We start from the raw sequence: 20,229 nt of genomic DNA, 5'->3' as shown, positions 1-20,229 counted from the left end.
CATTTTGTGGATGGCAAAAGAGTTAATTCTAACGGTGGCCATTTTGTGGAGGGCAAATGTAATTCTGACAGTGGCCATTTTGTGGATGGCAAAAAGTGTTAATTCTAATGGCGGCCATTTTGTGGATGAAAAATGTGCTGCTCCTGGTGGTGACCATCTTAGTCTAAGGCTACACACCACATCACCAAATCCTTGCTACCCAGTAATGACCACTAACGGCCAACACTATATTCCTTCGGGAAGTGAACAGGCTTTACCCATGTTCCCTGTCTCAGTGGTTTCCACTGGGGCACCGACCCTTTCCCCTATCACTCCTGTCATGAATCCAGCAATCCTCCCACCTGGATCGTCCTCGGCACCGACCCTTTCTACTGTCACTTCCACTGCCAATTTAGCCACACACTCACACGAGATGCTCCAAGCAATGGCCTCTCCTCCAAATGCTTCCGCTACAACAGCACTCTTAAGCAGTCTACCTAACCCTATACCCGGTACCTCACAGGCTCTCTCACAGCCAAGTGCACACCTGTATGGGACGGTGGCAACTGTAACAAGGGGGGGCTCAATCTGGGAGGGGGATACCAATAGCACAGGAAGCACAAAGGGGAGGGAATGTTGGCAAGCTATTTTTTAAAAAGAACTTCCGGAGGGACCCTTTTTAGTGGTGGGAAAGGGTGACCTAATGACAATGGAAACGGACGCTATTGTTAATGCTGCCAATCTTCGGTTAGAGCACAATGAAGGTGTAGCTAGAGCTATAGTGGAAGCAGGAGGGGCGACTATTCAAGCTGACAGTCGAATCATTGTTGAGTCAGGTGTTCAGATAGCTGTTGGGGACATAGTGGTGACTAAATCTGGCAATCTTCCGTGTATAATCATCATACACGCTCTAACCCCTACTTTTGACCATATTCATCCAGACGTTAGTGCTCAACAACTTTGTGCAGCAAAAACTCACATTTTAGAGTATGCGAATATTAGTAAGCAAATTGAGACCTTGACAATTTCCGCCATTGGTGTTGGCATTTTCAGTTTCCCTGTTCATGCATGTACAAGGGAAATCATTGGAATTATAATAAACAAGTGTAGCCCCCCCAGGCATTTGCTGCCTCTCTGAAGTCAGGTTAATTAATTATGAGAACAGGTCTGTTAAAGCTTTTAAGACTGCCCGCGTCACCTGGACCCCACACCATGATACTGGAGCTGCCCAAATAGAGCCCCTCATTCCAGGACTGTTACCTCCTCCTGCTCCTCATACACAAGAGATTACATCTGTACTCCCGGTGCCATCTCTACTCCCGCCTCAGATGCCACCACCAACAGTGCCAATGCTTATGTCTGAGGAGCCCACGCTCTATGTCAAGTATACACCCCAGCAAGCTGCCACTTTGTTGAACGAAGTTCTAGATCCAGAAAAACAGCCGATGCTTTTCTACAGAAGCATGCTTCAAATCCAAAGTAATTACCTAGCCATGTGCAAGATCTCATTACCCTGGCAAATCTTAAAGCAGGCGATGTATATTGGCCTGTTATGGAAATCGCGTTCAATGATGCCTCACTTGCCAGTGACACTACATGGGACTCTGGTATTGAGTTCTGCCAACAACTTAAGAAATGGACCTCTGATGAGTTGGCTGACCTATCACATATTGTCGCCAATGGATTCCAGATGCCTCCAAGCTGATGCAGCCATTGTACGATGACCTCAAGACGTCATCGTTTTCACTATGTACCAAATCCGTGGAAGCTTTCTACGCTCTTAAACAGGCCATATAGTCTGCACCAGCTTTTGGAATCCCAAATTCTGATATCATCTTAAGACATCCGGTTCTCTTAATGGCTCCACACAACATAAAAGCTATTTTTGAAACCTAAACGTCTGTCACTGCAGCATCATATGAGACTCCAATGTTCGCTCTTGGTTCCGGATAATGTCACTCTTGCCCGCTGAACCATCCTCAACCCGTCCATGCTGCTTCCTCTTTCCAGGGGGGATGTGGATGATGATGCTGATGCTCTCGGTGAAGATGCTTCTACACACTCAGAGGAGGATCATGACTGTCTTGAACAAATGCAGGAAGAAGTAGCCTCCCAGAAAAATGTGTCTGAAGACCCTTTCCCACATGCTGACCTGACGTTCTTCATTGATGGTTCCAGATTTGCAGATGAAACAGGAAGGTTCCATACAGGATATGCCGTGGTTACACATGACCAGGTTATCTCAGCTGGATCCCTATCACTGCACATGTCTGCACAAGAAGCGGAACTTAAGGCTTTGACGTTGGATTGTCAGGAAGCGACGGAGAAGGTGGTCAACATCTACACGGATTCAAGATATGCTTTCGGAGTGGCTCATGACTTCGGCAGTATCTGGGCAGCCAGAGGATACCTAATGTCCAATGGAACTCCTGTAAAACATGCTGCTACCATAAAAGAACTTGTGGCCACTCTAGATCTACTTTCGGAGGTTGCAGTGATCAAGATCAAAGCTCACGGAAGATTGGATTCTCCAGAAGCAAGGGGGAACTTCTTTGCTGACAAAACAGCAAAAACTTATGCTGCGGATCCATTTGGGAAAGAGAAAGCAGCAGTGTACGTGTCACAAGACACTGAAGAAGGGCCTAAAGGCTCTCTTATGAGGATTATCCTTCTACATCAAGACAAGACATCAGATGATGAAAAGAAGTCATGGCAAGAAGGAGGACCTAAAAAGGATGAAGATGGAGTCTGGAGGTTGAACAAAAAGCTCTGTCTACCCCGTAATCTGTACCCCTCGGTGACAGAATGGGCACATGGTATCACCCACAGAGGCAAGAATCAGATGAATCACCTGATTTGGAAGACTTATATAGCACCTGGGCTCTCTACTGTCATCCAAAAATATTTCAAGTCCTGCCTTGTGTGGGCAACATGCAATCCAGCACCGCCCCCAGAAAGTTACTCAGAAACATTGGCTAAACCACTCTATCCCTTTCGGAGGATTCAGAATGATCACATTCAAATGCCAAAAGTAGGGAAGTACAAAAATGTACTGGTAGTGACTGACATGTTCTCGGGATGGCCCGAAGCCTATCCAGTAACAAACATGACTGCCAGAGTGACTGTTAAGAGACTGATGACTGAAGTAGTATGCAGACATGGGGTCCCAAAGGTAATTGAGAGTGACCAAGTACCCGCATTCATTGCAGCACTGACTAAGGAACTATGGACATTGGTGGGAGCTGATTTGGGTTTACATACTCCATATCACCCACAGAGCAGTGGGAAAGTAGAAACACTGAATGGCACCTTGAAAAATAAAATACTGAAAGCCAGTTAGGAGGTTAGACTTGGACAGACATTTTGCCCGTTGCCTTATACTCTGTCAGAAACACTCCAAGGGGACTCACTAAACTCACACCATACCAGATTCTTTTTGGGGGGGGCTCCAAGGTTGGGTCAATATTTTCCACAACAGCTAGCCTTAGGAAGTGATACTCTTGTATATTATGTAATTGTCCTTACTAAAAGAACTGTCAGTAACACATGTACAAGTTTTATCATCCATTCCAGATCCAGAATCCAGTGAAGGTACCCATGCTTTCCAACCTGGTCACTACGTGCTGGTAAAGAAGTTGATCAGAAAGACGTTCCTGGAGTTGAGATTTGAGGGTTCCTACCAAGTGCTCCTGACTAGAGTTGAGCGACCTTGACCTTTTTAGAGTCGAGCCGGGTTTCGCGAAACCCGACTATCTCAAAAGTCGGGTCGAGTGAAATCGGCCGATTATGACGTAAAGTCGGGATCGACCGAAACACGAAACCCAATGCAAGTCAATGGGGCAGCATAGTCGGCAGTGAGTGGGGGCCAGGAAAACACCTAGAGTGCCCATTTTAATGTCAAAACCATCCATTCTTCTTAATGAAGCTTGTCAAGCGTAATTTACCTTATAATAATTGGAAGGCATTTGAAATTGGGGGTCATTTGGCTAAAGTTGTGTGGGGTAGGGCTGGTTCAAGTAATTAGTGGGCCCAGGAAATCTGGACCACGTCACGGCAGTGGAGCAGGGAGAGGTAAGTATTTCAACTTTGCAAGTGCTGTGATCCTGAGCAAGCAGGGGGGGCCCACTTGTTGGCATTGGCACTGGCACAGGGCCCCTCAAAGTACAGCGGTGTGTTTGCACGGCGGGGGCGCCTCCCACCGGCAGCAACACTTTTGCGTACTATGAGAGGCCCTGTGCCAGTGACGTCGCCAACTAGTATTCCTCCCCCCACCTGATGAAGGAACCTGCACTTTCATCTGCACCTTCCTCTTTGTCCCCGTGTAAGGTGGTATGGTATGCGGGAAGAGCAACCTGACTTTCAGCAGGGTCACAATGTTGTTGTGTAGCATGCACGGGGAATGTTGCGTTATGGGTCAATGTACCAGCAGACTCATCTATCACTGGCTGGGCAATGGGCACGATGAAGTGGAAACACAGATATAGGCCCAAAGAATAAAGTGGGCTAAATGCAGTTCAAAATTGGTAACACAGGAATAACCAGGGGGCATTGCAGTGGAGGACAACTGGAATGAGAGGCTGACACAGAGAGTAGGGCCAAATCAGTAAGTAGTCGAAATGCAGTTCAAAATTGGCAACCGTAGTAAACAGGCGGCACAGCTTTGTTCAGTGGAGGAGAACAGCAAGGAGTGGCAGACACCGATAGTAGGCCCCAACCCAACTAGTAGGCCAAATGCAGTCTAACATTAACAACTACTTAACGAGAGCCTGAAAATGGAATTTCAGGACAGGAAACCAGGAGAACAGCAAGGAGTGGCAGACACCGATAGTAGGCCCCAAACCAACTAGTACGCCAAATGCAGTTGTTCCATTTAACCACAATTTAATGAGAGCCTGAAGATAGAAGCTCAGGAAAGGCAACCTGGGGAACACCTTGGAGTGTAACACACCATCTCTCTCCACCCCATACCCATTTTGTAGGCCTAATGCAGTGTACTTTTCTACAACTACTAAACGAGAGTCGGAAGACCGAAGCAATGGCAAGGAAACCTGGGGAACACCTTGGAGTGTAACACACCATCTCTCTCCACCCCATACCCAATTTGTAGGCCTAATGCAGTGTAGTTTCCAAGAACTACTAAACGAGAGCCGGAAGATCGAAGCTCAGGAAAGGCAACCTGGGGAACACCTTGGAGTGTAACACACCCTCTCTCTACACCCCATACCCAATTTGAAGGCCTAATGCAGTGTAGTTTCCAAGAACTACTAAACGAGAGCCGGAAGATCGAAGCTCAGGAAAGGCAACCTGGGGAACACCTTGGAGTGTAACACACCCTCTCGCTACACCCCATACCCAATTTGAAGGCCTAATGCAGCGTAGTTTCCAACAACTACTAAATGAGAGCCGGAAGATCGAAGCTCAGGAAAGGCAACCTGGGGAACACCTTGGAGTGTAACAAACCCTCTCTCTACACCCCATACCCAATTTGTAGGCCTAATGCAGCGTAGTTTCCGACAACTACTAAACGAGAGCCTGAAGATAGAAGCTCAGGAAAGGCAACCTGGGGAACACCTTGGAGTGTAACACACCATCTCTCTCCACCCCATACCCATTTTGTAGGCCTAATGCAGTGTACTTTTCTACAACTACTAAACGAGAGTCGGAAGACCGAAGCAATGGCAAGGAAACCTGGGGAACACCTTGGAGTGTAACACACCATCTCTCTCCACCCCATACCCAATTTGTAGGCCTAATGCAGTGTAGTTTCCAAGAACTACTAAACGAGAGCCGGAAGATCGAAGCTCAGGAAAGGCAACCTGGGGAACACCTTGGAGTGTAACACACCCTCTCGCTACACCCCATACCCAATTTGAAGGCCTAATGCAGCGTAGTTTCCAACAACTACTAAACGAGAGCCGGAAGATCGAAGCTCAGGAAAGGCAACCTGGGGAACACCTTGGAGTGTAACAAACCCTCTCTCTACACCCCATACCCAATTTGTAGGCCTAATGCAGCGTAGTTTCCGACAACTACTAAACGAGAGCATGAAGATCGAAGCTCAGGAAAGGCAACCTGGGGAACACCTTGGAGTGTAACACACCCTCTCTCTACACCCCATACCCAATTTGAAGGCCTAATGCAGTGTAGTTTCCAAGAACTACTAAACGAGAGCCGGAAGATCGAAGCTCAGGAAAGGCAACCTGGGGAACACCTTGGAGTGGAACACACCATCTCTCTACACCCCATACCCAATTTGAAGGCCTAATGCAGCGTAGTTTCCAACAACTACTAAACGAGAGCCGGAAGATCGAAGCTCAGGGAAGGCAACCTGGGGAACACCTTGGAGTGTAACACAACGTCTCTCTACACCACGGAAGGGCTGATTCTTAGGAAGGAAGGCTGTTGGAAATAAGCATTGCGCGTCCGAGGGTGATTATATTCTTATTAGGTATATACTCACCCTCGGACGCGCCCTGCTTCTTTATTTGGAATGAATGTTTATTTGCAATGTGGTGTTGACTTTCTCTATTATTTTGGTAATTAATGATTTTATTATTTTCATTGTTTTGCATCTTCTCGGCAATAATATAAAGAAGACGCGACAGGGCAACACTCGGTGGATGCCATATGTGTGTTTTCAATTTAAAAAACCTTTCAGTTAACTACTTGCAGGAGAAAGTAATTGTAGCTGGTGGCAATTATTAGTACTGTACCAGATTTTAGTTGTGTGTTTGTTTTTAATGTTAAAATGTCTGCATTTGATATCTCACCAGTATTTTCTTTTTTATAAGCAAAATACTTTTTTTTTTATTTTATGATGTTGGTTCAAGGGGTACACGGGCAGCAGTAGACAGGTCAGTGGAGGTCTAGTGGAAGGAGGGACCGCAGACAGGCTTCGAAGCCCTAACATAATAAATTGGGCTGCCTGTAGGCAATTTAAAATTGGTTCCAGGGGAACACGGGCAGCAGTAGACAGGTCAGTGGAGGCCTAGAGGAAGGAGGGACCGCAGATGCGCCAATGTATCACCCATACCAAATTTGTAGGCCTAATGCAGTGTAGTTTCCAACAACTACTAAACGAGAGCCGGAATATCGAAGCTCAGGAAAGGCAACCTGGGGAACACCTTGGAGTGTAACACACCCTCTCTCTACACCCCATACCCAATTTGAAGGCCTAATGCAGCGTAGTTTCCAACAACTACTGAACGAGAGCCGGAAGATCGAAGCTCAGGAAAGGCAACCTGGGGAACACCTTGGAGTGTAACAAACCCTCTCTCTACACCCCATACCCAATTTGTAGGCCTAATGCAGCGTAGTTTCCGACAACTACTAAACGAGAGCATGAAGATCGAAGCTCAGGAAAGGCAACCTGGGGAACACCTTGGAGTGTAACACACCCTCTCTCTACACCCCATACCCAATTTGAAGGCCTAATGCAGTGTAGTTTCCAAGAACTACTAAACGAGAGCCGGAAGATCGAAGCTCAGGAAAGGCAACCTGGGGAACACCTTGGAGTGGAACACACCATCTCTCTACACCCCATACCCAATTTGAAGGCCTAATGCAGCGTAGTTTCCAACAACTACTAAACGAGAGCCGGAAGATCGAAGCTCAGGAAAGGCAACCTGGGGAACACCTTGGAGTGTAACACAACGTCTCTCTACACCACGGAAGGGCTGATTCTTAGGAAGGAAGGCTGTTGGAAATAAGCATTGCGCGTCCGAGGGTGATTATATTCTTATTAGGTATATACTCACCCTCGGACGCGCCCTGCTTCTTTATTTGGAATGAATGTTTATTTGCAATGTGGTGTTGACTTTCTCTATTATTTTGGTAATTAATGATTTTATTATTTTCATTGTTTTGCATCTTCTCGGCAATAATATAAAGAAGACGCGACAGGACAACACTCGGTGGATGCCATATCTGTGTTTTCAATTTAAAAAACCTTTCAGTTAACTACTTGCAGGAGAAAGTAATTGTAGCTGGTGGCCATTTTTAGTACTGTACCAGATTTTAGTTGTGTGTTTGTTTTTAATGTTAAAATGTCTGCATTTGATATCTCTCCAGTATTTTCTTTTTTGTAAGCAAAATACTTATTTTTATATTTTCTGATGTTGGTTCCAGGGGTACACGGGCAGCAGTGCCCTGGTCAGTGTAGTAGTAGTTGAAAGAATGGACCGCAGACAGGCATCGAAGGCCTAAAATAAAAAAATTGGGCTGGCTGTAGGCAATTTTAAATTGGTTCCAGGGGTACACGGGCAGCAGTGGTGTGGTCAGTGGAGGCCTAGTGGAAGGAGTGACCGCAGACAGGCATCGAAGGCCTAAAATAATAACACATGGCTGTAGGCAATTTTAAATTGGTTCCAGGGGTACACGGGCAGCAGTGGTGTGGTCAGTGGAGGCCTAGTGGAAGGAGTGACCGCAGACAGGCATCGAAGGCCTAAAATAATAACACATGGCTGTAGGCAATTTTAAATTGGTTCCAGGGGTACACGGGCAGCAGTGGTGTGGTCAGTGGAGGCCTAGTGGAAGGAGTGACCGCAGACAGGCATCGAAGGCCTAAAATAATAACACATGGCTGTAGGCAATTTTAAATTGGTTCCAGGGGTACACGGACAGCAGTGGTGTGGTCAGTGGAGGCCTAGTGGAAGGAGTGACCGCAGACAGGCATCGAAGGCCTAAAATAATAACACATGGCTGTAGGCAATTTTAAATTGGTTCCAGGGGTACACGGGCAGCAGTGGTGTGGTCAGTGGAGGCCTAGTGGAAGGAGTGACCGCAGACAGGCATCGAAGGCCTAAAATAATAACACATGGCTGTAGGCAATTTTAAATTGGTTCCAGGGGTACACGGGCAGCAGTGGTGTGGTCAGTGGAGGCCTAGTGGAAGGAGTGACGCAGACAGGCATCGAAGGCCTAAAATAATAACACATGGCTGTAGGCAATTTTAAATTGGTTCCAGGGGTACACGGGCAGCAGTGACCTGGTCAGTGTAGTAGTAGTTGAAAGAATGGACCGCAGACAGGCATCGAAGGCCTAAAATAAAAAAATTGGGCTGGCTGTAGGCAATTTTAAATTGGTTCCAGGGGTACACTGGCAGCAGTGGTGTGGTCAGTAGAGGCCTAGTGGAAGGAGTGACCGCAGACAGGCATCGAAGGCCTAAAATAATAACACATGGCTGTAGGCAATTTTAAATTGGTTCCAGGGGTACACGGGCAGCAGTGGTGTGGTCAGTGGAGGCCTAGTGGAAGGAGTGACCACAGACAGGCATCGAAGGCCTAACATAACAAAAATGTCAATACAATGGTATTGTCAGTGGCAGGCATTGAAGGATGTCAGCGCATAGACTAAACATTGGTGGAGCTGTGAGATAATTTTGCAAGTGGTAGAGCACTGTTTGAGCTGGGGTGGGGGGAAACTGTCTTGTGGCCGGCGGTACAGGCCCAGGGCCCCTCATATTACAACGGTGTGTCTGACGTTGGGTGCGCACCACCACCGCCAGAGACACTTTATTGTACTAGGAGGGGCCCAGTGGCAGTGCCGTCGACCAAAAGCGGGCTCACCCACCTCTTCAGACAAACTGCACTCTCACGGGTGCTGACGCCAAGTGTCGATACCACGGCCCCGTGTGGGGAGTTTGGCCATTTAGTGAGGTGTAAACATGTCGTATGCTGGACAATCAGGTGCTGAAAATTACGAGATTGGAAAAGGCATTCAGAATAGTCCACAGGCAAGACCTTTTCATAGGAAAGCTAGGTGTCAGCCGGGCAAGGTGGGGCAAAAGATTTCGAAATCCAGTTGTGGTTCATTTTAATGAAGGTTAGATCATCTACATTTTGTGTAGCCAGACGAGTCCTTTTTTCTGTTAGTATTGAACCTGCAGCACTGAATACTCTTTCTGATAGGACACTAGCTGCCGGGCAAGCAAGCTCCTGCGATGCATATTCTGCCAATTCTGGCCAGGTGTCTAATTTTGATGCCCAGTAATCAAATGGGAATGACGGTTGAGGGAGAACATCGATAAGGGATGAAAAATAGTTTGTAACCATACTGGACAAATGTTGTCTCCTGTCACTTTGAATTGATGCTGCAGTACCTGTCCTGTCTGCGGTCATAGCAAAATCACTCCACAACCTGGTCAGAAAACGCCTCTGGCCAACGACACTTCTGATTTCTGCCCCTCTAACTCCTCTGGTCTGCTGGCCCCTGCAGCTCGTGTGAGAACGATCACGGGCGCTGTGTGCAGGGAATGCCAGAAGCAAACGGTCAACAAGAGTTGATTGTTTGGTTGCTAATATTAGTTCCAAGTTCTCATGTGGCATTATATTTTGCAATTTGCCTTTATAGCGAGGATCAAGGAGGCAGGCCAACCAGTAATCGTCATCATTCATCATTTTAGTTATGCGTGTGTCCCTTTTGAGGATACGTAAGGCATAATCCGCCATGTGGGCCAAAGTTCCAGTTCTCAAATCTGCGGTTGTGCTTGGTTGAGGGGCAGTTTCAGGCAAATCCACGTCACTTGTGTCCCTCAAAAAATCAGAACCCGGCCTTGCCGCGCCACCAATTTCCAGTGGCCCCGGAAAAGCTTCCTCATTAAAAATATAATCATCCCCATCATCCTCCTCGTCCTCCTCCTCCTCTTCGCCCGCTACCTCGTCCTGTACACTGCCCTGGCCAGACAATGGCTGACTGTCATCAAGGCTTTCCTCTTCCTCAGCTGCAGACGCCTGATCCTTTATGTGCGTCAAACTTTGCATCAGCAGACGCACTAGGGGGATGCTCATGCTTATTATGGCGTTGACTGCACTAACCAGCCGTGTGCATTCCTCAAAACACTGAAGGACTTGACACATGTCTTGAATCTTCGACCACTGCACACCTGACAACTCCATGTCTGCCATCCTACTGCCTGCCCGTGTATGTGTATCCTCCCACAAAAACATAACAGCCCGCCTCTGTTCACACAGTCTCTGAAGCATGTGCAGTGTTGAGTTCCACCTTGTTGCAACGTCTATGATTAGGCGATGCTGGGGAAGGTTCAAAGAACGCTGATAGGTCTGCATACGGCTGGAGTGTACGGGCGAACGGCGGATATGTGAGCAAAGTCCACGCACTTTGAGGAGCAGGTCGGATAACCCCGGATAACTTTTCAGGAAGCACTGCACCACCAGGTTTAAGGTGTGAGCCAGGCAAGGAATGTGTTTCAGTTGGGAAAGGGAGATGGCAGCCATGAAATTCCTTCCGTTATCACTCACTACCTTGCCTGCCTCAAGATCTACAGTGCCCAGCCACGACTGCGTTTCTTTCTGCAAGAACTCGGACAGAACTTCCGCGGTGTGTCTGTTGTCGCCCAAACACTTCATAGCCAATACAGCCTGCTGACGTTTGCCAGTAGCTGCCCCATAATGGGAGACCTGGTGTGCAACAGTGGCAGCTGCGGATGGAGTGGTTGTGCGACTGCGGTCTGTGGACGAGCTCTCGCTTCTGCAGGAGGACGAAGAGGAGGAGGAGGGGGTGCGAACGGCTACAGCCAATTGTTTCCTAGACCGTGGGCTAGGCAGAACTGTCCCAAACTTGCTGTCCCCTGTGGACCCTGCATCCACCACATTTACCCAGTGTGCCGTGATGGACACGTAACGTCCCTGGCCATGCCTACTGGTCCATGCATCTGTTGTCAGGTGCACCTTTGTGCTCACAGATTGCCTGAGTGCATGGACGATGCGCTCTTTAACATGCTGGTGGAGGGCTGGGATGGCTTTTCTGGAAAAAAAGTGTCGACTGGGTAGCTCGTAGCGTGGTACAGCGTAGTCCATCAGGGCTTTGAAAGCTTCGCTTTCAACTAACCGGTAGGGCATCATCTCTAACGAGATTAGTCTAGCTATGTGTGCGTTCAAACCCTGTGTACGCGGATGCGAGGCTAAGTACTTCCTTTTTCTAACCATAGTCTCATGTAGGGTGAGCTGGACTGGAGAGCTGGAGATCGTGGAACTAGCGGGGGTGCCGGTGGACATGGCAGACTGAGAGACGGTGGGAGATGGTATTGTTGCCATCGGTGCCCTAGAAGCAGTGTTTCCTACTACGAAACTGGTGATTCCCTGACCCTGACGGCTTTGGCCTGGCAAAGAAACCTGCACAGATACTGCAGGTGGTGCGGAAAATGGTGGCCCTACACTGCCGGAAGGGATGTTGCGTTGCTGACTAGCTTCATTGGCCGAGGGTGCTACAACCTTAAGGGATGTTTGGTAGTTAGTCCAGGCTTGCAAATGCATGGTGGTTAAATGTCTATGCATGCAACTTGTATTGAGACTTTTCAGATTCTGTCCTCTGCTTAAGGTAGTTGAACATTTTTGACAGATGACTTTGCGCTGATCAATTGGATGTTGTTTAAAAAAATGCCAGACTGCACTCTTTCTAGCATCGGATACCTTTTCAGGCATTGCAGACTGAGCTTTAACCGGATGGCCACGCTGTCCTCCAACAGGTTTTAGCTTTGCCACGCGTTTTGGGCAAGATACGGGCCCGGCAGATGGAACCTGTTGCGATGTTGATGCCTGCTGCGGCCCCTCCTCCTCCGCTTCAGAACTGCTGCCGCCTGCACCCTGTTCCCCCAATGGCTGCCAATCGGGGTCAAGAACTGGGTCATCTATTACCTCTTCTTGTAGCTCGTGTGCAACTTCGTCTGTGTCACCGTGTCGGTCGGTGGTATAGCGTTCGTGATGGGGCAACATAGTCTCATCAGGGTCTGATTCTTGATCAGCACCCTGCGATGGCAATGTTGTGGTCTGAGTCAAAGGACCAGGATAGTAGTCTGGCTGTGGCTGTGCATCAGTGCACTCCATGTCAGATTCAACTTGTAATGGGCATGGACTGTTAACTGCTTCACTTTCTAAGCCAGGGACGGTATGTGTAAAGAGCTCCATGGAGTAACCCGTTGTGTCGCCTGCTGCATTCTTCTCTGTTGTTGTTTTTGCTGAAGAGGACAAGGAAGTGACTTGTCCCTGACCGTGAACATCCACTAACGACGCGCTGCTTTGACATTTACCAGTTTCACGAGAGGAGGCAAAAGAGCTAGAGGCTGAGTCAGCAAGATAAGCCAAAACTTGCTCATGCTGCTCCGGCTTTAAAAGCGGTTTTCCTACTCCCAGAAAAGGGAGCGTTCGAGGCCTTGTGTAGCCAGACGTTGAACCTGGCTCCACAGCTCCAGACTTAGGTGCAATATTTTTTTTCCCACGATCACCTGATGCTCCACCACTACCACTACCCTCATTACCAGCTGACAATGAACGCCCCCGGCCACGACCTCTTCCACCAGACTTCCTCATTGTTTTAAAAACGTTACCAAACGAACGGTATTTGTTGCTGTCACACAACTTACACGGTGAGCTATAACTTCAGTATGATTTAGCTACCCCTTTACAGGTGGGTGAGACCACAACGAAAATCAGCCACAATGTTACACACTCTGTTGTTGTTGGCAACAAATGAGATGGCACACACGCAGGACTGTCACTGAAGCGCAAATGTAAATATTTATCTCAAACTGATTTGTGTTTGTTTTTTTTAAAAGGGAGACTTCAGAAAAAAAAAAATTTAAAAAAAAATATTTTTTACAGAAGAATTTATAAAACAAATAAAATGAAATGATTGTTTCAGGGAGAATTTAGGAAAAAAAAAAAAAAAAAAGGCTTTGTAGGGCCCACTGAGTGAGAGAGGACGCACACAGGAGTCAGGAGTGGCACACAAGCCCAGAGGCCAATATTAATCTCCCACCGATTGATTTAGTTATTTTTTTTGGTAGATTTTGGAACCCAAATCAAGCAAAAAAATTAATAGGCTTTCTATGGCCCACAATTGGGGAGAGAGAGAGAGATGGCACACCCAGGAGTCAAGACTGGCACACAAGCAGAAGGGGCAATATGAATCTCCCACAGATTTATTTTTTTTTTTTTTTTTCAGGGAGACTTGAGAGAAAAAAAAATACAAAAAAAATGATTTTTTTCAGGAATAATTTAGAAACCAAAGAAAATAAAATGATTGTTTCAGGGAGAATTTAGAAAACAAATAAAACAAAAAATAGGCTTTCTAGGGCCCACTGAGTGACAGATGACGCACACAGGAGTCAGGAGTGGCACACAAGCCCAGAGGCCAATATTAATCTCCCATTTTTTTTTTTTTCCAGGGAAAATTTATAAACCCAATAAAAAAAATAATAATGAATAGGCTTTCTATGGCCCACTATCTGAGAGAGAGAGATGGCACGCTTAGGACTGGCACACAAGCCCAAAGGCCAATACTAATCTCCCACTGATTGATTTAATGATTTTTTCAGGTAGAATTATGAACCCAAATCAACCAAAAAAATAAATAGGCTTTCTATGGCCCACTATTTGTGAGAGAGATGGCACGCTCAGGACTGGCACACAAGCCCAGAGGCCAATATTAATCTCCCACTTTTTTTTTTTTTCCAGGGAAAATTTATAAACCCAATAAAATAATTAAAAAATAGGCTTTCTATGGCCCACTATCTGAGAGAGAGATGGCACGCTTAGGACTGGCACACAAGCCCAAAGGCCAATATTAATCTCCCACTGATTGATTTATTGATTTTTTCAGGTAGAATTTAGAACCCAAATCAAGCAAAAAAATTAATAGGCTTTCTATGGCCCACTGAGTGAGAGATGGCACACACAGGAGTAAGGAGTGGCACACAAGCCCTGAGGCCAATATTTTTCTCCCACTGATTGATGTTGTGATTTTTTCTGGTAGCTTTTGGAACCCAAATCAAGCAAAAAAATAAATAGGCTTTCTATGGCCCACTGAGTGAGAGATGACACAGACAGAGATGGCACTCTAGCAGAAATGTCAATCTTAATCTCCCACAAAAAAAAAAAAAAAAAAAAAAAAGGAACTGTCCTTCAATTACTATCTCCCTGCAGTAATCTCAGCCAGGTATGGCAGGCAGCAATAAGGAGTGGACTGATGCACAAATTAAATAAAAAGTGTGGACAAACAAACAAGATAGCTGTGCAGAAAGGAAGGAACAACAGGATTTGTGCTTTGAAAAAAGCAGTTGGTTTGCACAGCGGCGTACACACAGCAATGCAGCTATCAGGGAGCCTTCTAGGGCAGCCCAATGAGCTACAGCGCTGAGGAAAAAAAAAAAAAAAAGGAGCTTCCACTGTCCCTGCACACCGAAGGTGGTGTTGGGCAGTGGAAATCGCTACAGCACAAGCGGTTTTGTGGTTAATGGACCCTGCCTAACGCTATCCCTGCTTCTGACGAAGCGGCAGCAACCTCTCCCTAAGCTCAGATCAGCAGCAGTAAGATGGCGGTCGGCGGGAACTCCCCTTTATAGCCCCTGTGACGCCGCAGACAGCAAGCCAATCACTGCAATGCCCTTCTCTAAGATGGTGGGGACCAGGACCTATGTCATCACGCTGCCCACACTCTGCGTTTACCTTCATTGGCTGAGAAATGGCGCTTTTCGCGTCATTGAAACGCGACTTTGGCGCGAAAGTCGCGTACCGCATGGCCGACCACGCACAGGGGTCGGATCGGGTTTCATGAAACTCGACTTCGCCAAAAGTCGGCGACTTTTGAAAATGTTCGACCCGTTTCGCTCAACCCTACTCCTGACTACTCCTACTTCGGTCAGGGTTGCTGAGTGCCTCCTGGATCCATCTTATTATTATTATTATTTATTGTTATAGCGCCATTTAATCCATCTCTCACATTGTAAACTTGTTAGACAGTTAGGGACAGAGTAGGATCTGGCCTGCTTGTCAAAGTCCAGCTACAAAGGGAGGTTTTCCACAAGGGAAAACTTGTCTCAAACTGGTGAAAACTCCAATTCCCTCCTCCCGGGCGAGACGGTCAGATCTAGGATGTGTTACATCAGGGTGAGTCACATATGTATTTTATGTAACCATGGAGATGGGAGATTGGAGAGTAATAGATCCAGCAGGTAGGAAAGTCCCGAGGACATGGGTAGCTCGCTCCGATATACCTCCTGATATAGCCATAATTGGTCACACATTCTCTGGTGTCAATAGCATCCATATTGTCATGAAGCCTCTGATGTCATAGTGACACTTAACACTGGTAGGTTAGGGAACCACGGAGGGATCAAGAAAAAAAAAGAAGATTAATAAAGTATTTAGGGGGGACTGTTGAGGGGAGCCATAAGATCAAATACTTAATTAACCTCAAGACATAAGAGATTGAGAGATGCAACCCATAACGTGTATTGTTTAACCTTACATAAGCTTTCTCAGATCAAAGTGAGACACTAAAGATGGCTGCCATTTCCTGTATCAGAGCCATGTGCTAGTATCCAAGATGACGCCCACCCTGATGACCTCATGGATCCACCCACAGTAATGCCCACCTTGATGACCTCATGGACCAACCCACCCTGATGACCTCATGGATCCACCGATGGACTTGCTCATTGCCCAACCCACTAACCAATGGAATGCATCCGAACACTCCCATTTTAAAGCTAACCGAGTCCCCCTTACATGGGTTATATAAATCTGTGTCCTGACTAAATAAAGCCCTTGTAGCTGAGCCATAGATTGACCAAGAAGAATTTACATCTCACTGTGTGTGTCATATGTTATTTCTTTAGTGCGCACATGATCAATATCTATTAGGACAGGAGTAGGAAACTAAGCGAACATTTATTAATATGTTCAACCTAACATATTCTCTGCTGCTTTAATGCAGTGGTCAGATATAAGCAGGACAATGGTGGGCAACCGTAACTTAATGGCCACTGCCTTGTGATTGGCCCCTTAAAGTGACAGGTATTATCTCCTTTAAGGACAAAAATAGCACAAATAATAATGTGGTCTTGGTTAATTGGGGTTATCCATCCAGGACCATTGTATTTTTTTCTTAAGGGGCTAAGAATTCACAGACATGTAGTTAACTACCTGCCTGTTCTGCCTGGTGCCGATTTGTGGTGACAGACTCTCCTGCTGGTCATTTTGCTTAATTTGACCTCACTGTTGAGAGAGGTGAGGGTAATGCTTCTCATGATTTTAGAAGATGAGCAGAACAATAAGTCAACTATTCTATAATTCCTCCCATTATCCAAAAGCACAATATTGTTAAAGATATTTTTTCTAATAGAGTGGATCTGTTATGTATTGTGCAGCCTTTACATTCTAATTTAAAAGAAATATTATTACCAAGTTTACATTAATACTTTAATTAATTACTTGTAAATAATTTTTCTTTTCTGTTTATAATTATTGTTTATGAAACAGTGTGATCAGCGGTGCTAAATGGGTGTGGTTTGGGCCTGGATATGGGTGTGGCATTTGTGAAATGGGTTTGGCCAGGGGCGTGGCCTAAAATTTGCCACAGCGCGCTAGGCGCGCTGCAAACTTTGTCCCTCTTTCCCTTCCTCAAAAGTTGGGAGGTATGGATGAACAGTAAAATAAAGAAATTAAATCACCAAACCTTAGTGTTACTCCCGGTCCAGGCCCTGTAACTTCGCGGGGTCCCCGTCGGGACTCCCGCTCTGTGCCGGCTCCATGCTGTCCGGATACAGCCTCTGCTTCTCCTTCCTCATCTGCTTCTTGGCACGCAGCCAGCAGGTTCCCGGACAGAGTACTTAGGTCATGCGTGCGCTCAATCCTCATCTCATTGGTGCGTTAGTGATCACTATTTCTAGCCCCTCCAACATAGGGAGGGTGCCGGAGCAACAAGTATCTACTGTTGCTTACTTCCGGTTCCTGCTAGCACGTGCTTCTGTTTCTGAAGTTCTCAGCCAGTACTCCACTTATTCTCTCTGTCTCCACAGATCATCAGCTACCTGCTACCCGGCTATCCTGGACGACGTCTGTTCTATCAACGCTATCCCGTCTCCTCCCGTCAGTCAGCCATCCTCCTCTCCGGACAATGCTAGACTCACCGGTACCAGCTCTTACCCGTACGCCTGGTTTCACCTGGCTAGCTCCCCATCTTCTGCTAACCCTGCTTGTCCACCTGTCTTGCTGGGACAAATGCCACGAGTCCGGGGTCTAACTGGAGGTAGCACCCGTGTCCCTCAGGCATTCCATTCCGACCCTGTTCGAGGGGACATACTACGGGTTTCTGGGGCTCACGTAGTCATGCCCCCTTCGGAGCCCCCCAGACCGTGGTCCAGAAGTTCCACGTTAAACTTCAATAAAAACGAATGTGAATTTCACCATCTGTGCCTCCGTTTCCATTCGTTACACTTAGTGTCTTGTGTTCTTGTGTTGAAGTTTTGTATTTTTTTATCTATGCACTTTGCGGTCTCCTTGGACTTATTTGCAATCCTCACTCTTCTCAGTAAGCCTCGATTGGGGTCTCTTCAATTTGTAAGGTAATAAGAGAAAAGACTAATTAAAGCTGAAAAAAAGTTATTGATTTTTTTTTTATTTTTCTTCCTTAAAAACTTCAATTACACACAGAAGATCATACAGACAATTACCCCCCAAAAAACAATTTAAACAATTTATCACAGACATATATTGTATTGAACTATGCACTTCCTCCTTGCACTTAATTGCAGGCCTGGTTCAACACAACAATGATAGCAGCATGTTATAGCTTGTATTTGTACTGTACCCGGGGGCTAAAAAATGGAACTGTACCTACCTATACCTCTTGCCTGTCTGCTCCACTTACTGGGTGCTGGGCTGGAGATTCCTATATTTTGGATATTCCTACCTTTTACTGCCCTTCTTTCATTATACACTTGAGAGAAGTAATCAGAACACCCGCATGCATTGATGTATCCAGATACCTTATTTTTCACAAACAAGGATAAAAGTACAGAGCTCTTACTTTCTAAATATCCAGTTCTCTTGTGTTAATTTTAATGGCCCTAAATAAAGCCAAGGTGCCTCCTTACTTACATATTCTTTAGGAGGACATTTTATCGAAATTAAAGGACAAATATCTATGTGCAAGAATTTCAAGTGCTAGTGTTTGCTTTCATTTGCCTGAATAAACTACGTTTTGAGTTTAACTCTGGTCTCACCAGTATGATGTAACATTTAGGGAAGAATATGCAGCCTAAAATGCCAAAACTTGAAGATATCACAGCAAATATTTCTACAAGAACAGTATTTTTCCCAGTAACACTCATGTAGGATGGGATGAAAGCCACCCAGACACTGCAGACCACCAGCATGCTGAATGTGATGTTCTTAGCTTCATTAAAACAATCTGGTAAATTTCTAGCCAAGAAAGCAACAATGAAACTAATGGCAGCAAGTAGTCCCATATAACCGAGGAGCATGGAAAAGGCCAACATTGACCCTTCATTACACTGAAATATGATCTTGTCCTCATATAAGTGAGTGTTCATCTCTGGGAATGGAGGAGAAGTAGATAACCAAATGATACTGAGTAACGCTTGGATAAATGAGCAGACGAAGACCACACAGTTCGTAATCCTCACGCCAATCAATCTTCTCCAAGAAGTCCCAGGTTTGGTGGCCTTGAAGGCCATGTAGACCATGATGGTTTTAGCCAGAATAGAAGATACGGCTACAGAGAAGATGATCCCAAATGAAGTCTGACGAAGCATGCAGGTGACATGTGTAGGACGATCCAGGAACAAAAATACACAGAGGAAACTCAACATGATGGAAGCCAGGAGAATGAAGCTCAGGTTATGGTTATTTGCTTGAACAACTGGAGTGTCTTGAAACAGAATGAAAATTCCCAAAATTACAGTTGTTTTAACAAAACATAACACAGAAATTACAGAAATTACAAGAACTGCAGGGTCATTTTTGTAGGACAAATATTCAATAGGTTTCGGCACACATTGATTGAAGTCATTTGGCCACTGATCTTCTGGGCATTTTTGGCATGACACACTGTCTGAAAAAAGAAGAAAGAAAACACTAAACCTTAATATCTTTGGAATGAGCCATTTTAGAGGTTCAAAATGAAACCAGATGTTAGAAATTTGGTATCTCTAAGTTCATCAAAACGCAACTGAGTAACGACTTCATTCATCTAAATAACTCAGACATTGTTTTTCTCACGACACATCGTACTTTATTTTAATCATAAGGATAAGTTTATGTCAAAAAAGTTTACATTTTTATATTAAAATAAGAAAAACATATTTTTCTCTGAAACTCCAATTTACAAGATAAAGTATATACAGTTTATTGTATAAATGTTATTATATACATTTTTATCATTTGACTTTTTCATTTTGATGTTAATTTTAATCCTTTTTTGTTACTTTTTG

At 45.7% G+C, this 20,229-nt stretch overlaps 2 protein-coding genes across 2 annotated transcripts in view; both read right to left on the bottom strand.

Moving 5' to 3' along the window:
- Positions 1–261, bottom strand: part of LOC138657387 (vomeronasal type-2 receptor 26-like) — a 200,963-nt gene extending 200,702 nt beyond the window's left edge. Inside the window, exon 1 of the mRNA XM_069745148.1 lies at positions 258–261. Coding sequence (XP_069601249.1) covers positions 258–261 — 4 coding nt within the window. The remainder of the gene's footprint in view (positions 1–257) is intronic.
- A 17,832-nt stretch (positions 262–18,093) lies between these two features.
- LOC138657378 (vomeronasal type-2 receptor 26-like) lies at positions 18,094–20,024 on the bottom strand. Its single transcript, XM_069745136.1, has 3 exons — positions 20,018–20,024; positions 19,000–19,850; positions 18,094–18,153 (listed from the first exon to the last, which is right to left on the bottom strand). The coding sequence occupies exons 1-3, from the start codon at positions 20,022–20,024 to the stop codon at positions 18,094–18,096; spliced, it is 918 nt and encodes a 305-aa protein (XP_069601237.1).
- Positions 20,025–20,229: the final 205 nt, after the last annotated feature.

Source organism: Ranitomeya imitator, chromosome 1, assembly GCF_032444005.1.
Source record: "Ranitomeya imitator isolate aRanImi1 chromosome 1, aRanImi1.pri, whole genome shotgun sequence".
Taxonomy (NCBI): Eukaryota; Metazoa; Chordata; class Amphibia; order Anura; family Dendrobatidae; genus Ranitomeya; species Ranitomeya imitator.
This window is presented reverse-complemented; position numbering and strand designations above follow the sequence as displayed.

What these genes read in the sequence shown, in the direction of transcription:
- LOC138657378 (XM_069745136.1), bottom strand. An exon ending in CTAAATGTTACATCATACTG is followed by an intron (nt 18,154 to 18,999) that starts GTGAGACCAGAG and finishes TTTTTATTGAAG; the next exon opens with TTTAACGTGGAACTTCTGGA.